The sequence below is a fragment of the Erpetoichthys calabaricus genome, chromosome 10, assembly GCF_900747795.2.
Source record: "Erpetoichthys calabaricus chromosome 10, fErpCal1.3, whole genome shotgun sequence".
Classification (NCBI taxonomy): Eukaryota; Metazoa; Chordata; class Cladistia; order Polypteriformes; family Polypteridae; genus Erpetoichthys; species Erpetoichthys calabaricus.
In genome coordinates, this window is record NC_041403.2 from 127,977,463 (window position 1) to 128,000,293 (window position 22,831).

General features: G+C 39.2%; 1 protein-coding gene across 1 annotated transcript in view; it reads right to left on the reverse strand.

Moving 5' to 3' along the window:
• LOC114658435 (brefeldin A-inhibited guanine nucleotide-exchange protein 2-like) overlaps positions 1-22,831 on the reverse strand; it is a 923,594-nt gene that overhangs the window by 10,965 nt on the left and 889,798 nt on the right. The window contains exon 35 of the mRNA XM_051932465.1: positions 284-452. Within this exon, the coding sequence (XP_051788425.1) occupies positions 284-452 (169 nt within the window). The remainder of the gene's footprint in view (positions 1-283; positions 453-22,831) is intronic.

Consider the following 22,831-nt stretch of genomic DNA (forward strand, 5'->3'; position numbering starts at 1 on the left):
CATTCAAACCTCACTTACTGACATTGTGTAACCAAGAGCAAATAACTGTACCTGCCTGTGCTCCAACTGGAAAAACAAAAGAAATGTAACTAATTGTATTTCAAATGTTGTGAATTGCCTGGGACAAAATAATAATAATACAGGGTGGAAGAGGGAATCTGTGTGTTGATAAATTCACAAATACACAAAATTGTATAACTGATATCTGTGGAATGCCATGAAACCTAAAAAAAATGAAGTTGCAAGTATCATACCACTTATGAATATAATATGCTCCTCATACCTGCTCTCCACAGTGCTGTTCTCTGTTCATTATTAGAGTTGAATGCTTTTGCGAAGGAATGTGACTCAAGAAGGCAGTCCAGCAACTTGAAAAGGTGTTTAGAGAACATGTACTTGTACATCCCTTGATTTTCGGTATCAAAGTTAACATCTGCCTCGAAAATATCCTTCTGAAAAACACCAAGGCTCTTAATGGAAAATGTACATAAATAAATTTTACAAAAATGTCACATTAATACCAAACAATGACCAATGCATGTAAAAGCAAGAGTCACTGCTGTCCGTGTGTTTTAATAAAAATACACTTTTGATTAACAAAGGGCATCATAAATATAAATATTGTTTGCACTTTGCATAAAAACTAAGAAATGCTAAACATTGCATGTCTTTATTATTGGGTAAAATCCAGACTAGTATTTATTCACAAAGCACCCCCATAAAAAGAGAAATCACTGATAAAATACATCAAAATGAAGTCTGGAAAACAGATTTAAAGCAAAAATTTCTTCTATGAAATTCAGTATTAACGTAGATAGAGTTCAGATAAAAATAAGTACAATATAATTAAAATTAAATACCTTGCATAGCAAAACAAAGCACACTAAGTACAAAGAAATGAGATCCGTTGGTATGATGATTATATAGTTCTTAACATAAATCTGAGTAACAAGCTGGTAATGAACTGTGTCCTAAATATTAGAGGATAAAAAAAGGGCAGAATTAAAAAGCACACTGATGTTTAAGAGAATTTCTTTCTATCTAGTAGTAGTACTCTTGGTAATTGCCTTCTATATTGTATACATTACCTGACTGACAAGACTGGAAATACTACCTTACCTCTTACCTGTCATTTCCCTACTCTTTTTTGCTGTTATTGATGGTATTAATATGAGGTCTCTTGCTCTTATGACTTTCTTTGCTGCTGTTACCAGTCATTTTTTTAAATGAGCAATTTGGAGTGTCAGCGGTTGCTGGAGTTAAAATGATGTTAAAACTGAATGAAATCAACTGAATCATTAAAGTTTGTTTGTTTCTTAATCTTGATTGCAATTGAATACCTTTGCTTGAAATCACCAATGCCTATCTTGCAGTTTTGGAGTGGCAAAGCCATGTGCTTAAACATCCAAGGTAAAATCAGCAAGGGGGCCTAAGCTACACCTCCAAAAATAGAAGGATGTTTTCTTGGTACACAGGAGATAATGTGTATGCAACCCATGGTGTGCAGAAAAGCAAACACACAGTCTGTGGACTTTAGATGCTTTCATGAAAATCAGAGCAAGAAACAAAACATTTGACCACAATTATCAAGACTGCCCAGGACCTTTATTTTCTTTCAATTGAAAAATTATAATAGTGTACTGCATCTCTCTCTCTGTCTCCATCAATCTCCACGTCTCACCAAATAAAAAAACATATTGTGGACAGTTACGGTTTATGTTTAGTTTGACTGCGCTATTTACAGCTTCAGATCTAGTGATTTTAAACAATATTTGATAATCACTTATTTTCCATTATGTAAAACCATTATAAGTAGTCTATGCATAATGGAAAATATAAGAACAAACAGAAAAGCAGCACTAGCTTCAAATGTCTTTAGGCAAACCAAATACCCTAAGATAGGCATAAACAAAATTAATATATACACTATAGTTTATGAGGGGTTACATCACTACATCAGTAAACATTTCCATCCATCCATCCATTTTCCAACCCGCTGAATCCGAACACAGGGTCACGGGGGTCTGCTGGAGCCAATCCCAGCCAACACAGGGCACAAGGCAGGAACCAGTCCCGGGCAGGGTGCCAACCCACCGCAGGACACACACAAACACACCCACACGCCAAGCACACACTAGGGCCAATTTAGAATCACCAATCCACCTAACCTGCATGTCTTTGGACTGTGGAAGGAAACTGGAGCGCCTGGAGGAAACCCACGCAGACACGGGGAGAACATGCAAACTCCATGCAGGGAGGACCCGGGAAGCGAACCCGGGTCTCCTAACTGCGAGGCAGCAGTGCTACCACTGCACCACCCTCAGTAAACATTTGCAAAAGGATAATATAAGTAAATGCTATTTCAATAATGTAAAATTCAAAGAATCTCTAAGACAGGACATTCTGGATTTAGTCAGATGAACGCTAAATAAGGGGGAAGGTAATTTTTTTAATGATTTTAATTTAAAGCAAATAATAAATTCAACCCCAACCCAAAAGAAAGAGAGGAGAGCCAGCCAACAAAGCATACCTTTGAAAGCATCAGGAAAGAAAGGGTGTCCTTTTCCCCAATATAGAAGCTTATTCTGAAATGTTATTGATTAGATCCTGCCATATTTTTAAAAAGTTTTGAACAGATCCTTTGAGTGAGAATTACTTTTTTTTCCAATTTCAGATAGTATAGGACATCAGTTACCCACTGACTTAAAGGTACTGGGGTGGGAGTCTTCCAATTGATCAAGACCCATCTACGTGCTAGTAGTGAAATAAAGGCAATTATGATGTGTTTGTCCCTCTCCACAGTAAGCCCCTCTAGGAGTGCACCAAATACAGCTTTTAAACTTTCAGGAGTGATTGTGACACCAAGGCTATCTGATAGGCATTCAAAGACCTGATTGAAACAAGCTACATTAACCTGATATAGGAGCTGCATTAAGTATTTTTTGTATCATATTAATCTTCAGAGGCCAATTTTGGTTGAAAAAACGTTATACTGAGATTTACATTTCGTTAAAACGAGATTTGTTTAAAATGATATTCTATGAATGTTTGTCCGAGCCAAATAAAATAATTTGTTATTCTGAAAATTTTGTTACTTCGGAATTTAACCTGTAGAAAAAAGAATATTAGCTGACCCTTGTCTTTTTATTTGTCAGTACATTTTTTATTTGTCTATTTTTATTTATATCATGCTAAGGAACATGCTTTGTGCTATCCAGAAAGCAGTGACGTGCAGAGACTTATAGAGGGTCAGTGGCAAAACTCTTGTGCACGTTCTGGAAATTTAATTAAAGTCTATACTAACACAATTTCTTGGGCTAATAATTTAATTAGCTGGTCATTCTGGTCATTATAGTATTTAGTCTTTGGAATGAATATTAAGGAGTTAATTAAAAAATCTTTATATTAAACTGTTTATTCTTATTTTTCAAGGCATCAAAAGGTAACTTTTTTTTCAAAAACATAAAAGCTTGTCTCTAACTAAAAAGAAAAAAAAATATAAAGTGTCCTCCATTATTATTGGCACCCCTTGTAAAAATTAGTAAGAAGGGTTAAAAAAATCACTGTTTGCTGAAGAACCATCTTCTTGCACTGAAAAATTGAGAAACATACGACTTTTAATTGAAACAAGTTCATTCAAAGAAAAACAAAGCTCTCATCAAGAAATAAATAGGAGAAAAAATAGCCCCACAACATCACAAAACCTCCACCATATTTCACAGTTGGGACACAGTTCTTTTCATTATAGCCATCCTTCTTTTTACACCAAACCCACTTTGCGGGTTTAATGCCAAAAAGTTCAATTTTTGTTTCATCTCTATGTAGAAATACTCATGTATCAATGGTTTTACTGTGTGTGCAATGCAAATAAAGGGCAGAGTAGAAGTCATTGACGGACCATAAAGCACCACTAATCAACAGGGTGGATGGACAAGTGAAAAAGGAGTGGTGTCTTAGACAGGAAAAAAGATGCTTGATCACATTTGGTGTGTATAGTAAGGTCTGAAATGGAAATGGAAATAGAATTTTTGCAAAGGTAAAGGAATATACAAAGCAAAATGGTTGGCAACAATGCTATATAGTTCCTGTAAGGGAGACAGAAGCAGAGGCTGAAGTGGTGTGCTCCCATCCAAGATAAGCCAGGACCGAAGCAGTGGCGTCAGAAGGTAGGGTATCGGCTTCACAGGCTTAAAGCCCCTGATCTATTGCACCCAATCCCTGAACTTTTTCTCAATTATATATATGATAAATGACAAGCGCCTAATCTTTTTGTCCATCATATACAATATAACAACTGATCAATGTTAAACCATTATGTGACCATGTGCAAAACCCAAATCATCTCTTCCCCCTCACAAAAATTTTACATACATGTACATCCAAACATAAAAGTCAAAGAGGGGTGCTAACACACTGATTCCTGCAAATCCCAGACTCACCCCTGGACTTTCACTGTCAGTTTATACTTAACGAGTCCCCAACAAGCTACTCAATTGAAATATACATTCACATCTACAGACTTTGAAAGTGGACCCCCACTCTGCTGTCCAAAATGATTACATTTATATGCTCATCTGATTACTTTGAATGGGGACACCCCACCCCTCTGCTCACAAAAATATTTACACATACATTTGTATCTGGAGACTACCTGTAGACTATCTGGAAAAATACATGAGTGAACAAACAACATAAATAGAGGTGCATGATATATTGAGAATGATATTGTTATCGGCCGATGTTCATTAAAAATGACGACATCGGCCAGATGTGTAAATTTTAACCCAATACTGTTGACCGCTACAATTCAGGCTTGCCAATCTTGTCAGTTCACTAAATAATTTTAAACATTTTTTTCCATTGTCCAGTAAGGCAGACATTAGCTGCAGAAAAACATGCATTCAAGCACACCCCCTAGTGCTCACAAAAAAAACAACCAAGGGATTTCCTAGTTTTGCTGACAGGAGTGCTACCAGTGTGTTGTTCATTCACTGGACAATTATCATTAGTAAAGCAGTATGTCAGCTGTATGGTCATATGCTATGTATGCAGAGATGCTATCTACTCTAATGAGATAATGAAAGGAGGCTATAGAATGAAATCATTCAATATCACATATTTAATTACCTCTCTGAAGAACCACCAAATTGAATTATACATGGAATTTCTAGCAGCTGATGCTACCAAAACAAAATTAGGTAATATATCAGATGCTACCTGGCACAATAGTGGCAGCTTCATACAGCAAACCCTTGAAAACATGAAGATATTTCCTCAAGACAGCACCAGAGCTAAAGCCATTACTACTAAAATAATGGAAATGACTGCACTTGAGGACCAACCCTTTTCCCTAGCTGAGGATGAGGGATTTTGTTGGTTACTGCATGATTTAGAAACTCTGTATATTCTTCCAAGCTGGCAATCCTTTGCAGATGTCCCACTGCTTGCATTATATGAAGTGATTGCTACACATATCCCTGAGCTTTTAAGAAACAATGTCACCAACATTAGCTTCACTACAAACATATGGAGCTAAGAGGTCAGCTGCATAAGAAGGTTGAGCCTAACGGCACATTGGATTGACAAATCTTTTGAGGCAAAAATAGTTGTGTTGCATGCTGATGAGTTCTCTGGTTCTCATTCTGCAACTTTCATCGCATAAGCTTTCAATTCCATGCTAGCGAAGTGGAACATTTAAAAAAGTAACGTGTACGTTGTGTTTCTTGACAACACTCGCGATATGGCAAAAGCTGTGGAAGAATGTGGTATTAAAAGTTTAGGTTGCATGGCTCACACTTTGCAGCTTGCTGTAAGTGAAAGCATATTGAGCCAGAGAAGCATCTCCGACTGTATTGCCATTGGGAGATGAATAGTTCCTTATTTGAAGCACTCACTGCTCACCATTTAGCGGCTGAGAGAAATACAAACAGACCTAGGTACCCCAACAAGAATGTTTCAGCAAGACATCCTGACTTGTTGGAACAGCATGTATTACATGCAGAAAAGTCTGGTTAAACAGAAGAGAATTCTTGCTGCGTATGGTGCTGAATAGCTTCCTGTTTCTCTCATGGTGCATCAATGGGGACTTGTGGAAAACATGATTACTCTTCTTGTACCATTTGAGCAACTTTCTAAAGACATAGGTGTGCATTCATCTACAATTGCGGATGTGATTCTGTCTGTTGAAGTGCTTAAATGTCTGCTTAGCAAGATTCCGGAGTTCAGACAATGAAAAACATATTTTCAGAAGCTGTCACAACACGATACAGTGGCACAATCTCTGAGCCAGTATACTATTTATCTACTGTCCTTGAACCACGGTACAAAGATTGATTTTTTTTACCAAGATACCAAAAAACAGGCATAAGAACCATTTTGAGATGTCAAGATATCAGCTCATGAAGGAGATGCAACAACCAAAAGAGAAACTGCACTAGGATCTGTGTAGACAGACACCTTTTTTTTAACTTTATGTTCTTCTTCTTTCGGCTGCTGCCATTTGGGGTTGCCACAGCGGATCATCTTTTTCCATATCTTTCTGTCCTCTGTATCTTGTTCTGTTACACCCATAAAGTTCCATATAGCAAATGGAGCTTTCTGGTGAAAAGGCAGAAATCCTGGGCTTAGGTTGGCTTCTTTAAAAGCACAAATGGTAGGTTTTTCTAAACAAAAAGAATTGTTTAGAAGAACCTACCATTTGTGCTTCTAAAGAAGCCAATCTAAGCCCAGGGTCACTGGCCTCATTCTACCTTTCACTTTAGTTTTACTTAATTTATGTCAGATTATGGCACAAATAATATGCATTCATTTTTTGTTTTTACAGTGCATCCGGAAAGTATTCACAGCGCATCACTTTTTCCACATTTTGTTATGTTATAGCCTTATTCCAAAATGGATTAAATTCATTTTCTTCCTCAGAATTCTACACACAACACCACATAATGACAACAAGAAAAAAGTTTACTTGAGGTTTTTGCAAATTTATTAAAAATAAAAAAAATTGAGAAAGTACACGTACATAAGTATTCACAGCCTTTGCCGTGAAGCTCGAAATTGAGCTCAGGTGCATCCTGTTTCCCCTGATCATCCTTGAGATGTTTCTGCAGCTTCATTGGAGTCCACCTGTGGTAAATCCAATTGATTGGACATGATTTGGAAAGGCACACATCTGTCTATATAAGGTCCCACAGTTGACAGTTCATGTCAGAGCACAAACCAAGCATGAAGTCAAAGGAATTGTCTGTAGACCTCAGAGACAGGATTGTCTTGAGGCACATTTCTGGGGAAGGTTACAGAAAAATTTCTGCTGCTTTGAAAGTCCCAATGAGCACAGTGGCCTCCATCATCTGTAAGTGGAAGAAGTTCGAAACCACCAGGACTCTTCCTAGAGCTGGCCGGCCATCTAAACTGAGCGATCGGGGGAGAAGGGCCTTACTCAAGGAGAGAGGAGAACCTTCCAGAAGGACAACCATCTCTGCAGCAATCCACCAATTAGACCTGTATGATAGAGTGGCCAGACGGAAGCCACTCCTTAGTAAAAGGCACATGGCAGTCCGCCTGGAGTTTGCCAAAAGGCATCTGAAGGACTCTCAGACCATGAGAAAGAAAATTCTCTGGTCTGATGAGACAAAGATTGAACTATTTGGTGTGAATGCCAGGCGTCACGTTTGGAGGAAACCTGGCACCATCCCTACAGTGAAGCATGGTGGTGGCAGCATCATGCTGTGGGGATGTTTTTCAGCGGCAGGAACTGGGAGACTAGTCAGGATAAAGGGAAAGATGACTGCAGCAATGTACAGAGACATCCTGGATGAAAACCTGCTCCAGAGCACTCTTGACCTCAGACTGGGGCGATAGTTCATCTTTCAGCAGGACAACGACCCTAAGCACACAGCCAAGATATCAAAGGAGTGGCTTCAGGACAACTCTGTGAATGTCCTTGAGTGGCCCAGCCACAGCCCAGACTTGAATCCGATTGAACATCTCCGGAGAGATCTTAAAATGGCTGTGCACCGACGCTTCCCATCCAACCTGATGGAGCTTGAGAGGTGCTGCAAAGAGGAATGGGCGGAACTGGCCAAGGATAGGTGTGCCAAGCTTGTGGCATCATATTCAACAAGACTTGAGGCTGTAATTGCTGCCAAAGGTGCATCGACAAAGTATTGAGCAAAGGCTGTGAATACTTATGTACATGTGATTTCTCAGTTTTTTTATTTTTAATAAATTTGCAAAAACCTCAAGTAAACTTTTTTCACGTTGTCATTATGGGGTGTTGTGTGTAGAATTCTGAGGAAAAAAATGAATTTAATCCATTTTGGAATAAGGCGTAACATAACAAAAGGTGGAAAAAGTGATGCGCTGTGAATACTTTCTGGATGCTCTATATATGAAATGCCATGTTATGTAATTGCATGTGGCATAGATATGCTTAAATTACCCAGAATGTGTATGTTAAGCAGATTTTTGTAGATGACCTTAGGGTATTTTTGCCATAGAGATGGGCCATATCTTGCCTTATTCCCACCAAATAAAGTACTGACTGCTAAGGTCTATAGCAAAGAAGAGTGTAAAAATCAGCAAGTTAATAAAAAAAAGTGTTAATCTCTGTTGCACATGCTGTTGATGTTTCTTTGACAATGCACAACACATTTTCATCATAACTAAAACATTTAAACCTGAAGTAAATAAAGAAAAAAAATGTTGCAATTGGTTATCGGTATTGCCAATGGTGAACAAAAATACACCGGTTATCGGTATCGCCCAGAATTTCTGGTAAACAAATGAAAATCATAGCTATCTAAAAGTAATATAAACCTAAATTTTATATTATTCCTACTGATTCCATTTTACTCAAAAGAATACACTTTCCAGTAAAATTGTGTTTTGTAATGACCATCAAAAAAGACTAAGTCACTAGGAAAAGCAGGAGTTTATCTAATACAGGAATGTTCAACTTATTTGTATAAAGCATGTTTAAGTGTAAACAGCTCCAGTGACCTAATAATACTATTAGTACTTATTATTTGTTTGACAACTTCATCCAAGTCATCTTACAACATTTATGATACAGTTGGTTACATTTTTCTTTTTTTTTTTTTACCAAATGGAGCATAGTCAGGAGAAGTGAACTACACTACACCAAACAGCCTGCCAATTATATTAGACGTTTGTTATAAAAAAACTGTATACAGATTATATACCGATGGCACTATAATTCAGGCTTAAGAAAATTCCCGGCAGGCAACACAGCTAATTATTTGATAAGATTAACAGTCTTTTCCAGGATTTGATTTTAAAAAACGGTAATTCTAGATTTAAAGTAGAAAGGGTTGAGAGGGGAAAAAATTCTGGGGGGCTGGCTCTGCTGAATCCTTGGGTATACATTTCAGGCGCTCCATCCAAGGATCTGGTAGGATGGCAGTGGCAGTGTGTGAATCCAAAAAACTCTATTATGAAAATTTTACATATATTCTGGAAGCTGGTAAATTTCATAAATCCAAGTATAATTTCCTACTTTTTAAAGTACATCAACTGCAAGGAGTCACAGGATTGACACCACTTGGGACAACAAGCTGTTACCAGAAATTGGTGGGTGTGCTAGGTACATGGAGATACAGAGTTCATAAAATCTGTAGCAATAGTACTCGAAAATCTTTGCAAGATTTACAACAAGAGTATACCTTTTCCAATACAATGTTCTATAGATATTTACACCTGCAACACACAATTCTAGCATAATCCAGCTAAAATGTGCCAAGAAATATTATGTTTGTTAGACCTCCAGGACAATTTTCAAACAGCAATGGGTATATATTGAGGAGTTATGTTTGTTCATTGAATTTGTTTCTGAGCAGACACCAACTATAAACCTGACAGAAATGAGAAGCAGAGCTGGGTGAAATGGATCAACAGAGGGGCATTTTAGAAAATGTAACATCAGTTTCATTTGGGGCTTCACAAAAACAAACCCAACTACACTGCACAAAAAAATTAAGGAAACACTAATGTCATACATTGGATCTCGATGAACAGAATATTCAAGTGGAAAATCTTTACTGAGTAATATTGTGTAATTCAATGAGAACAAAATAATGTTAACAATGGTCAATGGAAAACAAAATCATTAACCCACTGAGGGTTGGATTAAACATCACACCGAAAATCAAAGTCAAAAACTGAAATCACAGCCTGATCCAACTTGCGTGAATTTTAGCACAGCAACTTATAATGTGACAGTAGTGTGTGTGGACCCCACGGGCTTGTATACATTCCTGACAACATATAGGCATGCTCCTGATGAGTATAGCGGATGGTGTCCTGGGGTTCTCCTCCCAGTCCTGGATCATGGCATCAAGGAGCACCTGGCCAGTCTGTGGCACTACTCGGCGGCATCAGATTCGTTAATACATGTCCCAGAGAATCTCAATTGAATTCAGGTCTGGGGAACACGCAGGCCAGTTAATGGCATCAATGCCTTCACAATCCAGGAACCGCCTACATACTCTGGCCACAGGAGGCCGGGGATTGTCCTGCACCAGGAGGAATCCAGGGCCCACTGCATCAGCGTAAGGTCTGACAATAACACTAAGGATTTCATCCCGGTACCTAACAGCATTCAGGGTACCATAGCCTTAGCACATTGAGGTCTGTGCGACTCTCCAAGGTATGTCTCCCCAGACCATCACTGACCCACCACCAAACTGGTCATGCTGGTTGATACTGCAAACTGTATAAGGTTTAGAACGGCATCTCCAGACTCTTTCACGTCTGTTATATGTACTCAGTGTGAACCTGCGCTCTTCTGTGAAGAGAATGGGGTGCCAATGGCGGAACTCCCAATTGTGTATTCTTTGGCGAATGCCAATCGAGCTGCATGGTGATAGGCTATGAACACAGGTCCCACTAGAGGACGTGAGGCCCTCATGCTACCCTCAAGGAATCTGTTTCTGATAGTCAGAAACATTCATACTAGAGCTGGAGTTCATTTTGTAGGGCTCTGGCTGTGCTCCACCTGTTTCTCCTCATACAAATGAGCAGATACCTGTCATGCTGCTGGGCTGATGCCTCTTTACGGCCATGTCCAGCTCTCCTCATGTAACAGTCTGTCTCCTGGTATCTCCTCCATGCTCTTCAGAAGTGCTGGAAGACACTGCAAACCTCCTTGCAACAGCATGTATGGATGTGCCATCCTGGAACAGCTGAACTACCTGTCCAACATGAATCAACCGCAGGTACCGTTTCATGCTACCAATAGTGACAAGGACACTAGCAAAACACAAAACAAGAAAAGAATCAGCCAGGAAGGATAAGGGGAGACCAATTGTCTATGGCCACCACATGCAAAACCATTCTCTTTTTGGGGTTGTCTTGCTGTTGCCTCTCTGGTACACCTGTTGTCACTTTCATTTGCACCAAAGCAGGTGAAGTTGATTCACAATCACTTATGCTTCCTAACTGGACAGATTTATATGCCTGATGATTAATTGACTTGGTGTTAAGACTGTGATGATTAAGTGTTTCCATAATTTTTTAATCAGTATATTTATATTGCATAGAGTGTATTACAAGCCCAAGAGACTTTATGAGATGAAAGGTGCTTCAATTCCATAGGTCATATACGTTCAGGTGATTTATTACACGTTATGGAAATGCTGACATTTTGTCAGATATTGATCAAAAATAATGAAACTATTGAATAAAGTGTTTTAGCTAAATATAGTGGGATAGCTGGGAGACTTAGATTTAGTTGAACATGTACGAGCTTTCAAGAAAGAAAACAGTGCTGAGATGGAGCAGCTCTGTGCCTCCTACATTTAACGACTGACTTAATGCTATGATTTTAAATTTAAAAATGGAGAAAGTCGTTTTTCTACACAGGACATGTGCAGAAACGTTTGAGTGTTCATTTGCTAGCTGACTGGATACTCCAGGCTTAGTAACTTTAGAAATGGTATGTTTCTGTTAATATCCCAGTTCTTCCTATTTTATGTTAGCCAGTAATGGAAACCTCATATGAGTTGGAGATGAAGGAAGAGAAACTTGCACTTTGAATGTCTCTTGTAAGGAACTAAATGCATATGCATAGATCAGATGAAAGTTGACTCTTGGCCCTAAAATTATGGATGACAACCTTCTGTGAAAGCTGAAACATTGGCTTCATTGACAACTGGGACCTCTTCTGGGAGAGACCATTTTTTTTTACCAATGTGACTGCATGTATCCAAACAGCTTCAACGCTCGGGTTTTTGTTGTCAGTATCTAAAAGATATTCTGTCTTTCTTGAATACATAGCTTTGGTCCTAATGTTCACTATAATCTCATTTTAGGATGTGATAATTCTGTAGTGACTTGGCCTATAGATAGATGTAAGCTGTGTTAGCACTATAAAAACTAATAATAGCGTAACTAAAAAAAACAAAAAAAAAACAGACAAAGCCATACAAATGTGAATAATTATATTTTCACCTATAGATTTATAAAGTATTAGAACTTTAATAACAGACCACAATTTAAATAAAAAGATCTGGACAAAAAGGCATAAACATTTTAAATTACCATTTTAAACTGCTGTAACACTCCATTTCAGCAGTGCTGTTCAGAGACCTTAAATGTGGTTTTACTAAATATTAGTGATCAACACTCTTATCAGTGAAAAGAAAATAGACTTTCTTACATGGAGTGAACTGGAGTCAACTGTGATGGTGTGACAGTGTTAACTGAAGCAGCACCTCCGAATTATAACTTTGTTCATTTGACTCAATAAGGTAAAAAAGCTGGTGGTTTATAGCAAGTGTTTTCTTCAGCTGATAAAACTGTAAAGATGCCAGTTTTGATACGTTTACATCTTCATTATTCAAGGAACATTGCAGTCTCTTGTATTGACTGTATTAGACCTCCAAAACCTAATGCATCTTTTACTGAGGAATTCTCAGGCTAAGTATCTATAATAATACTAGGGAGCTTCACTCACCCGCTATGCGCCAACCACTTTGAGTCTCTGCAGCTCGTGTTGTGAAGAGGGGGGCTGAATGCACCCCAAGGAGATGCGGTCGCTCCTCCGAAACCCCCTCTTAAATGGTGATACAATGGTAAACAAATATTTTTTTTCTACCTCCTCTTTGCTCGATCAGCTGCTGGATTGCCGCTGCCGCATGATCTGCATTTCATGCGGCGCACTTCTGTCATATCACCTATGTCCATATATCCAATCTCTTTTCGCTTTTACCTTTTCATCAATATTGCATTGAATTTTGACTCCGTGTTTGGAATTACATCGTGACAATGGAACGCATAACTGCCCGTGAGTGAATATCGTTTCCTTCTTTCCACAAGAAATGTGTCTGACATAACTATGCACGACTTTTCAAAATCTCTTTGCATAAGCTGTTGTCTCACGGGCCTTCAAGCCCCGGGCGTGGTTACATCGCTTGGCACGAAGACTCATCTCGTGGGACATTAAAGTGTCTCTGAGACAATCATGTCTCGTCTCCTTCCAAGATTTTTTATAATAGAGAGACTACTATTACAAGTTCCTAATTGTAGGCAATTTCAACTTTCATGTGGATAACCAGTGTGACCCAAAAGCAAGTGAATTCATGAACTTACTATACTCTTTTGATCTTAGTCAGCACATTATCCAGCCTGTGCATAAGGGAGGACAAATGCTGGATTTAGTTGTTTCAAAAAGGATTAAAAGTTGACATGAGGCAGGTTGTGTATATCGATATATCTATCTATTACTGCAAATTATTGATGTAGAAATACTGGTAACTACAATAAATGATAAATATATTGTTTAAAAAATTTAATTTTTGATCCATCTGCAGCGTCAAGGTTTGCTAATATTCTAAACAATCAGTGTGATTGATTACAGCTAGCAATGTAATCAGTAAGCGGAAAATTTGAATGCTAAGGTAAGGGCTGCAGTTGACATAGCAGACCCTGAAAAAATTGTTAACAAATCATGCAGCACTAAAATATCTTGGAAGACCCAAAGAGTATCTGATCTAAAAAGAAAATGCTGGAGAGCTGAGCATAAATAGAGAAAAGCTAAACCAACAGTCCACTATGAAATACTGAAGGTACAATTAACTGAATATAATAAAGCCTCATTCAGTGGAATGCCTCCTAAAAACTACTAGTGAAACCTGCGAGGCTTTTGTCATATTTTTAACACAAAATAAATTATATTAGAAATAATATAATACATACCCTTATTCCCAAAGTCAATCCTGCTCAACCCCCAGATTGTGTGAGTTAAATTTCTTTACTGAAATAAGATCTACCCGAACTACATAGAATAATTTCTTAACTGAAACCATCCAGTTGTGATCTCTACCCATTACAGTTTTTTTCAAAGAAGTCCTCAAAGTACTTATTGTTAGTGTGCTTGACATAGTGAACTCATCATTAGATACGGGGGTCTTCTCCGACTGTCTAAAGACTACAGTTGTTAAAGACCAACTCAAGAAAAATAATCTAGACTCTTCTGTCCTAGACAACTTTAGACCTATTTCTAACCTGCCTTTTGTAAGAAAAATTTCAGAAAAAACAGTTTTTAAGAAATGAAATGATTACTTGAATAAACAATCTATTCTTGATAAGTTCCAGTCAGGTTTTAGAACAAATCAGAACACAAACTACACTGGTTAAAGTAATAGATAACTTGCGGGTTAATGAGGTTAAAGGCCATATATTTGTTCTTGCTCTCTTAGACTTGAGTGAAGCATTTGACACCATAGAACTCAGTTATTCATATAAATCACCTTAGGTAATGGGTGGGCCTCGTCGACAGTGTCCTACATTGGTTTTCAGCCCTATTTAACAGGTAAAAAAAAACCTTTGTTAGTTGTGGTGATTGTGCTTCAAAGGTACATAATATTGTATATTGTGTATCACAAGGATCAACTCTGGGCTTGCTGCTTTTTATAATCTTCAAGCCTCCTTTAGGCAAGATTGTCTCAGAACACAAAGTGAACCATACAGCTATACAGACAACACATGACTGTATTTATCTATAGCCCCTAATGACCCTGATGCTCATTGCTCTCTGATCCAAGGTTTTAATAATATTTCCAAATGGATGAGTAGTAACTTTCTCCAACTAAATAAGGAAAAAAACAGAAATCTTAGTGGTGGGCAAAAATGTCCAAAGTCAAGGCAGAGGAAAAGAATTTAGGGGTAATCATGGACTCTGACCCAAATTTTTACACATTTTGTCACTTAAGGAACATTGAAAAAGTTAGACCTCTTATAACAAACATTGCAAGATGCTAAGAAATTCATTCACATTTATGTTTTACTCTACTAGAGATTACTGTAATGCACTCCTAACAGGACTACCTAAGAAAGACATCAATTGGTTGCAATTAGTACAGAATGCAGCCGCAAAACTCTAGGAAGAAAAAAAAAAAAGATTATATCTCATCAGTTTTAGCATCATTACATTGGTTACCCATGTCATTTAGAATTGACCTTAAAATACTACTAATGGTGTGTAAGGCCCTAAATAATCTTGCTACTTTTTATATTTTGGAGTGCCTGTCTTCTTAATACTCCAAGTCGTTACCTTAGATCTTCTAATGGTGGTCTACATATAATTACAAGAGCCAGGCTAAAAAGAATTGGTGAGGTGGGCTTTTTTGTAGCTATATTTTAATTGTACTCTTAGTAGACTACATAGGCATGTAATTATCATATTCTTTAGTAATCTGAGATCTTTTCTACTTTTCATTCCTTTCTTTTCCAGTTCTTTGCACCTCCACCACTTGATCGAGGCACTGTGCAGCCACCTGTGATACTGGAATGAAGGCACGTGCCCCAGTTGTTCACATGACCGACTGTATTGAATACTCTAAGCCGAAGCCTGGAAACAATAAGGAATGATTTAGGGACACTTTTGTTAGGTAGAATGCCTATGGGTCTAGGTGGTCTTTTGGCCTTGGAACCCCTGCAGATCTTATTATCTGGACCTTATTATCATACAGTAAGGGCAGTGGCAAACTCAAAAACATAACAGGATCATAATGTCCATGAAAAAATTCAAGGTAAACAAATTTAAACTAACTGACAGTAAATGTCAGTCTAGGATATGAATATAAATTTAATGGAATACAATGCTATAATAAGACAACAGACAAATCACTTATTACCTTGGCAATCTGGCCAAAGAGACAGCACAGGCACTGCGAGGAATCATAGAAAAGTCACATAAATCTTATCTTTTTTGTGTACTGCACAGGAGCAAATATATATAGTGCAAACCAAACAAAAGCCCACATATTCCTGATTTTTCCCTTTAAAACTACAAAAGGTTATGGTTCGTCTTGAAATTTCTTTGCATAATTTGTATTTAAAATACTAAGGTTACTCTGTAAGGTAATCTGACTGTTGATTGGAGACTGAGATGTGCTGACTCCGTTCTTATATTCTTGAATTGGAAGAAGCATGAAGTGTGTCATGCTACTGTCGTTTGTCGTTGAATTTTTAAAGACTTTCTTTTCTCAAAAAGGACTTTTTTTGCTTTTTTAACCCAAAGAGAAGAAAATGTAGCTGAGTGTTTGGGGAAGCATTTGGAAAGTCGCTTCTTACTTACTCTTGCTCTTGTTACTCATATTCAGAACTACTGTTGGCGAGTGCAGGAAGTGGTAGCTGAAAGTAACTCTTTAGTGGGAAGGAGATAAGGAATATAAAGGATAACTGGATAGAGCACCATTTAGCACTTGAAAACTACTGATTTAGGGTTAGTAAGAAGCAAGGACATGCACATTCATTTCTTAGGAAGAAAGCATTTATTTTAAGTATAGGTAAGCAGCCGACTTCAAAGCGGTTAAGAGAGTGGCTACATAGTACATAACCAGACATCTAGCTTTAGAGTGCTAATCAGGCAAAAGCAGCAATAGAAACAGACAAGTTAACAAGGAAATGACTAGTGGCTGATTTCAGTAAGCATGAAGGAAATAGACTGTAAAAGAATTTACTTGATAGAATAGTCCTTGGCAGTCAGGAAAGCGCAATTAAGAAGGTGACAGCATAAGAGCTCATTAATAAGAAGGAATTCATAAGGTGTAAGTGGAGAATTTCAAAGTAAGGATGTAATAAGTAAGGTACAAAGTTAAGAAAACAAACATGGACAAAGTAAAGTTTAATTAAATTTAGTGAAAAGAGTTAAGCAGTTTAGTAATCCAAAGACAAATTTTAAAAATAAGGCCAGTGCAATGCAAGTCCTGTTGGATGTTGGACTTTCTGGAGGATGGCTTGGAGAAACTAGCCACCCTTGAAGGTTACATCTGCAGAAGATACCAGCTGGTGGAGTTGGCTGGCCTGTGTTGCAGTAGAGATCTGGTGGGCTTGTCCCAGGTGTCCTTTAGAGAGCAACATACAACTGTATGTGATTGAAAACTGGTTTTGGCAGATACATGCATATCTTTTTGAAAGTTTGGCCCTGTGCCTTGTTAATTGTAATCGCAAAGGCCAATCTAACAGGAAATTGTCTTCATGTAATAGTAAAAGGCAAATTATCCGCGACAAACAAACTGTTTTACACGCTGCATACCAAACCGCACGCCGCATAATCACGCCACTTTTTAAATGTTTTTTAAGCAGAGGGAAAAAAATGAACATTTGCAAAATCTGTAACGCTGCTTTCAGTAAGTACAATGCACATGCGTTTAATTTGTCGGCCACTTTTTGCCAGCCGTCTTTTCTGGTTTGGGCTGCTTTTGCAGTGTTACCACTTGTGCATATTAAATCTTGAAATCCTTCGAGTAACTAATTAACTAACACCCACCCACCCACACACACAGCTTGTGTGAAAACAATGCGCCCGTTCTTTCATCATTTTGTTGCAGCCTATCAAAGACTTGCTGATCATGCTTTCTAGACTCAATACACATTGGCTTTTCACTCAGCGCGGAGGCACGCATTCATCTCGGATTATTACACCTGCTACACAGCTGCGTTTGAAAAACCGACTTACCCTGGATGAGTTTCACCGGCATTAATGATTAGGAATCCGGTTGGAACAAAACCCTGCAGCCACAGGGGTTCACCGGGACCGAGTTTAGGAAACACTGCTGAACACAGACGAAACCGACTCAGGTGAGGAGTTGGGGCGGACAAGCAAAAAATCTCTTCAACACGTTTCCCCAACTCAACCATCTGACTTCGGTATGATACAGCAAATCTCCATGTTCTATGTCCAAATCAGACAAGAATGAAGTGAACTGCCTGTGGTTGAGACCCCATGCTTGTATAAAATTAACCGTCTTACCAACAATGTCCATAACTTCTTTCATTTGTAGACTTTTGCCACACAGCGCTTCCTAATGCAGAATGAAGTGTATGACAGTAAAAGGACCTGACAAAGAAAGTTGGTTTCATTTTGCTTCAATAATCCCACAATATCAACGTTTTCAGAACACATTGCTGCTGCACCGTCTGTTGTAACGTACATGAATTTATCCCATTGCAGTCCTGCTCTGTTAATGCAACTATCCAATTCTTGAAAAATGTCACAACCAGCTATTGTGCCTTTTTACGTTTAGGTTTTCATCAACCCCACAAATGAATGCAGCACAGCATGCGGTATCTGTTACAACAGTACTCTCGTCAAGTGCTATCAGTTGCTGATGAATGTTACTAGCTGATTCAGTGATTCTGCTAGCAAAAGTATTTATGGACAAACTTATGCCTTCAAACAATTTCTTTTTGTCCGGACAAATAATTTCACAATGCTTTATAAAACAATCTTTTATGAATTGGCAGTCAGTGAACAGTTGTGAAGATTTTACTATCATGTTAGAGAGGACAAAACTCACTTTTCCAGGATCGTCACTTGACTTACTAACATTCAGGAAAAAGATTTGCTGTTTTGTAATTGATGCTTTCAGTTGCTGAACCTTTTCCTCCAGCAGTTTGCAAGACAATACACCATACTGTTTTCGATGCACTGAATTTTAATGTCAACGCACATTGTACTCCTTAAACACCGAGATAAACTGCAAGCAAACAAGACACTAGGCTCTGTCTCCAACCTCTGTGACAAAATATACATTTTTCTATTTATCCTGGAATTTTCATATTTCTTCAGCATTCTTGCGCTTTTTTTCAATGACAAAGAGTGATATTAAGACTTTAATCAAAAATTAGGCATACAATTCACAGCAAGAACAATACAAAGTAATTTGTAAATGCTGTTTATGTCGACTGTTTATGTTTAACTGAAGTCACTGGAAGTAAAATTAACAACACCGAATGTTGAGGTAAGTAAGAATTTAATTCTGATCATCAGACTGGAAACAGTATTGTGAGGAAAATCCTGCAAAGTAAAACGGATTTTAGTGGAAGATTTTGGCAGTTCAAGTAAGTTGTCACGGGTCGCAAATAATTACCTGAGAGGCTGCATATGGCCCCCGGGCTGCGTGTTTGAGACCCCTGGTTTAGGATCTGAATACTTTGAGGAAAGTTGGCATGTAGTACGGGTCATGATAGACCTGTACCTCCTGTGTGATGGCAATTTAATGAACAGATGGCTACTGGTAAGGGTGGAGTCAGTTGGCTACTGGTAAGGGTGGAGTCAGTTGTGACCTTTCCTGCTCTCTTTTTCACTCTGGAAATGAACAAATCTTTTAATGCTGGGAGATAACAGCCAATGATTTTCACATCTGAACAAACCACTTGCTGCACCCAAGTCTTAAAAAGAGAGGAGGCAGAAGAAAAGCAAATGGTGATAGAGGTGGTCACAAAATTCCTAATGATGGCTGAGTAAAAACTTAATAATATCAGCCTTTTATACTAAATTTCTTAAGGTGGCGAAGGAAGAACAATTTCTTCTTGTTCGTCTTGATGATGGAGGTAATGTGCTTGTTCCATTTTAACAAATTAATAAAAAAAGTCCCCAACAATTTGAACAACTGAACCACCAACACCGTCTGGTCATTAAATTGCAAAGGTGGACAGATAGTGACTTGTCACTGGAAATCATTCCTCATTTCCACCATCTTAATAGCATTGAGCTCCAATTTGTTACCATTCCACAAGACGGCCCACCTTTCTTTTGATAGGAAGACACATCATTACTGGTTACAAGTATGTTTGTGTCATACTACAAGTCAAGTCAAGTTGGGGAGCATGCACTGGTACAGTGCGTTGCCGCACCCACCACACGACGACGAAACAGCTCAAGATCCCGGTTGGCAACCCCCAGGCATACACACGGTCCATTCCCACCCTCCGGAAATACCTTCTATCCGCCAGAGCCAGGTGTTACGTGGGCGACCCCTTTGCCTGGCACAGCCACTTGGGTCCCCAACAAACAGGATCCTACAAGCTGGATCATCGTCGGGGAACCAGGCCACATGGCCGTGGTGTTGTAACTGACGCTCCCTGACAATGCCTCACAATGTGCCTAATTCGGGATTCCATGAGCAACCACTCTTTCGACACAAAGTCAGACCTGTAGTCACAGCAATCCAGGCGATCACCCTTCCCTTTCCAGATAGGGACGACAAGTCCCGTTTTCCAGTCAGTTGGGATGATGCAAGTCTCACAAACAGAAGCAAAGAATGCTTGCAATGCCAGGAGGACAGTCTTACCACCAGCCTGGAGAAGTTCACCCTGGAAACCGCAGATCCCTGCAGCCTTGCCTCCCCTCAGCTGGTTCACCACCTGTGCAATCTCAGTGAGATTGAGTTGTTCACAGCTAATTGGAGGATCAGCCTAAAGAATCATGGACCCAGAGATATTCAACGTCCTAGCCGGAGGATCGGCTTTGAACAACTGCTCAAAGTAGCCAGCCCAGAAGGACACACTGCAGTGTCGTCCGTAAGGACTGTGCCATCAGCTGCCCTGACTGCAACTCTCTGAGGAACAGATTCAGATGTGCGTAGTGCTTCGATTCCTCTGTATGCAGGGTGTGGGTTGCTAGACCACAGATGGTGTGTCACTTGCTCACAGATTCCTCTAACAAACGCCTCTTTATCTGCCCTCAGAGCCGTCCTTCTCAGTTCCCAGTTCAGACCAGAGTTTCCATTGAGCCGTACACTGCGACTCCTCTCGATGATATCCAACGTGCCCTGCAAGATGAAACACCTCCTTCTGGGAACACAGGTAACACCAACACAACCCTCAGTAACCTACAGGGTGAGGTCATGGCTCCCACATCACATTAGGATCGGCAGTCGCACCCAAATTCGCAAGTTCCTTGCACAAACTGTGTGCAAACTCGTTAGAAACAGCCTGGTCTTGGAGTCTGGCCGAGTCCAGGCTCATTTTTCTATTATGTGGTAACCTACTTGACCTAAGCTGAATCCTCAGAGTAGCAACAACACGTCTGTGGTCAGAATTCACAAACTGGGCACTTCTGTAGAACCTTCAGTTTTGCAAGAGCCTCCAGCATCTGCCCACGAGGATATGATCGTTCTCCTTCACTGCACCACCAGTATTGCAGTACCAAGTCCAACGATGCGGCTCAGGGTGCTGGAACCAGGATCCAGCAAATCACAGCCCCTGACCTTTTGCAATGTCAAGGAACATGGAGCCACCTTCACCTCGGTCACCAGACTCATGCCTCAGCACTACACCAGTTCTGATCCCCAAAAGACCTGACCACATTGGCTCTCCAATGGCTTTGCCTCTTCCGGGGATGGGGCTCCCGAGGGCTTTCCCCCATCCCCTTCATGATGCCAGCAGCTTTCCTATGGGTGGCTGCAGCAGAGCTATTCCCACAGAGAGCAAAAAGGAGTCTTTCTGTCGTCTCACAGCTGTGTGAATTTTTTTTTTGGTCGCTGGAGTGCCAATCCTGCCACCAACCCGCATTATTTCCCTGCAAGTTGGAGGAGTGCTTGCAGGGCCGGATGCAGTTTAACGTCATACCCAAGATGTCATACTACACATAGGAAGAAAATGTTAGATTTGAATATACAATGGGAGGTCTGAAAATTAAAAGTATATCTTATGAGGAGGATTTAGGAGTCATAGTGAACTTGTCACTATCAATTGGAGGACAGTGTTCAGAAACTACAGTATTAAGAAAGTTAACAGAATGTTAGGTTATATAGCACGATATGTGGAGTACTTGTCCAAGGAGGTTATTCTCAAGCTTTATAATGCACTGGTGAGGCCTCATCTGGAATACTGTGTGCAGTTTTAGTTTCCAGGCTATAAAAAGGACATAACAACAGTAGAAAAGGTCCAGAGAAGAGCGCCTAGGCTGATTCCAGGGCTACAGGGGATGAGTTATGAAGAAAGATTAAAAGGGCTCAGCCTTTTCATATTAAGCAAAAGATGATAAAAAAAGTGACAGGATTGAAGTGTTTAAAATTACAGGGAATTACATTGGATCGAGACTGTTATTTTAAAATTAGTTCATCAAGAACACGGGGACACAGTTGGAAACTTGTTAAGGCTAAATTTCGCACAAACATTAGGAAGTATTTCTTTATACAGAGAACCATAGACACTTGGAATAAGCTACAAAGTAGTGTAGTAGACAGTAGAACATTAGGGACTTTCTAAACTAGACTTGGTGTTATTTTGGAATAATTAAATGGATAGGACTGGCAAGCTGTGTTAGGCTGAATGGCCTGTTCTTGTCTAGATTGTTTTAACACTAGAATACCTGAAGCCTACGAAAAAACGTATAATCCCCGCCCACCTTAAATCCCTTTGCACCTCTCCATCAGCGTCTTTTGTTTTGTAAATTCATCTATAAGCACAAGCAGCAAGAAGCCTGCTGTCCCAGAATAAAACTGAGAGAATAAAACTTTTACAAGTAGCCAAAATTTACACCAGGTGTTACATACTCATATTAAATAGATAGATAGATAGATAG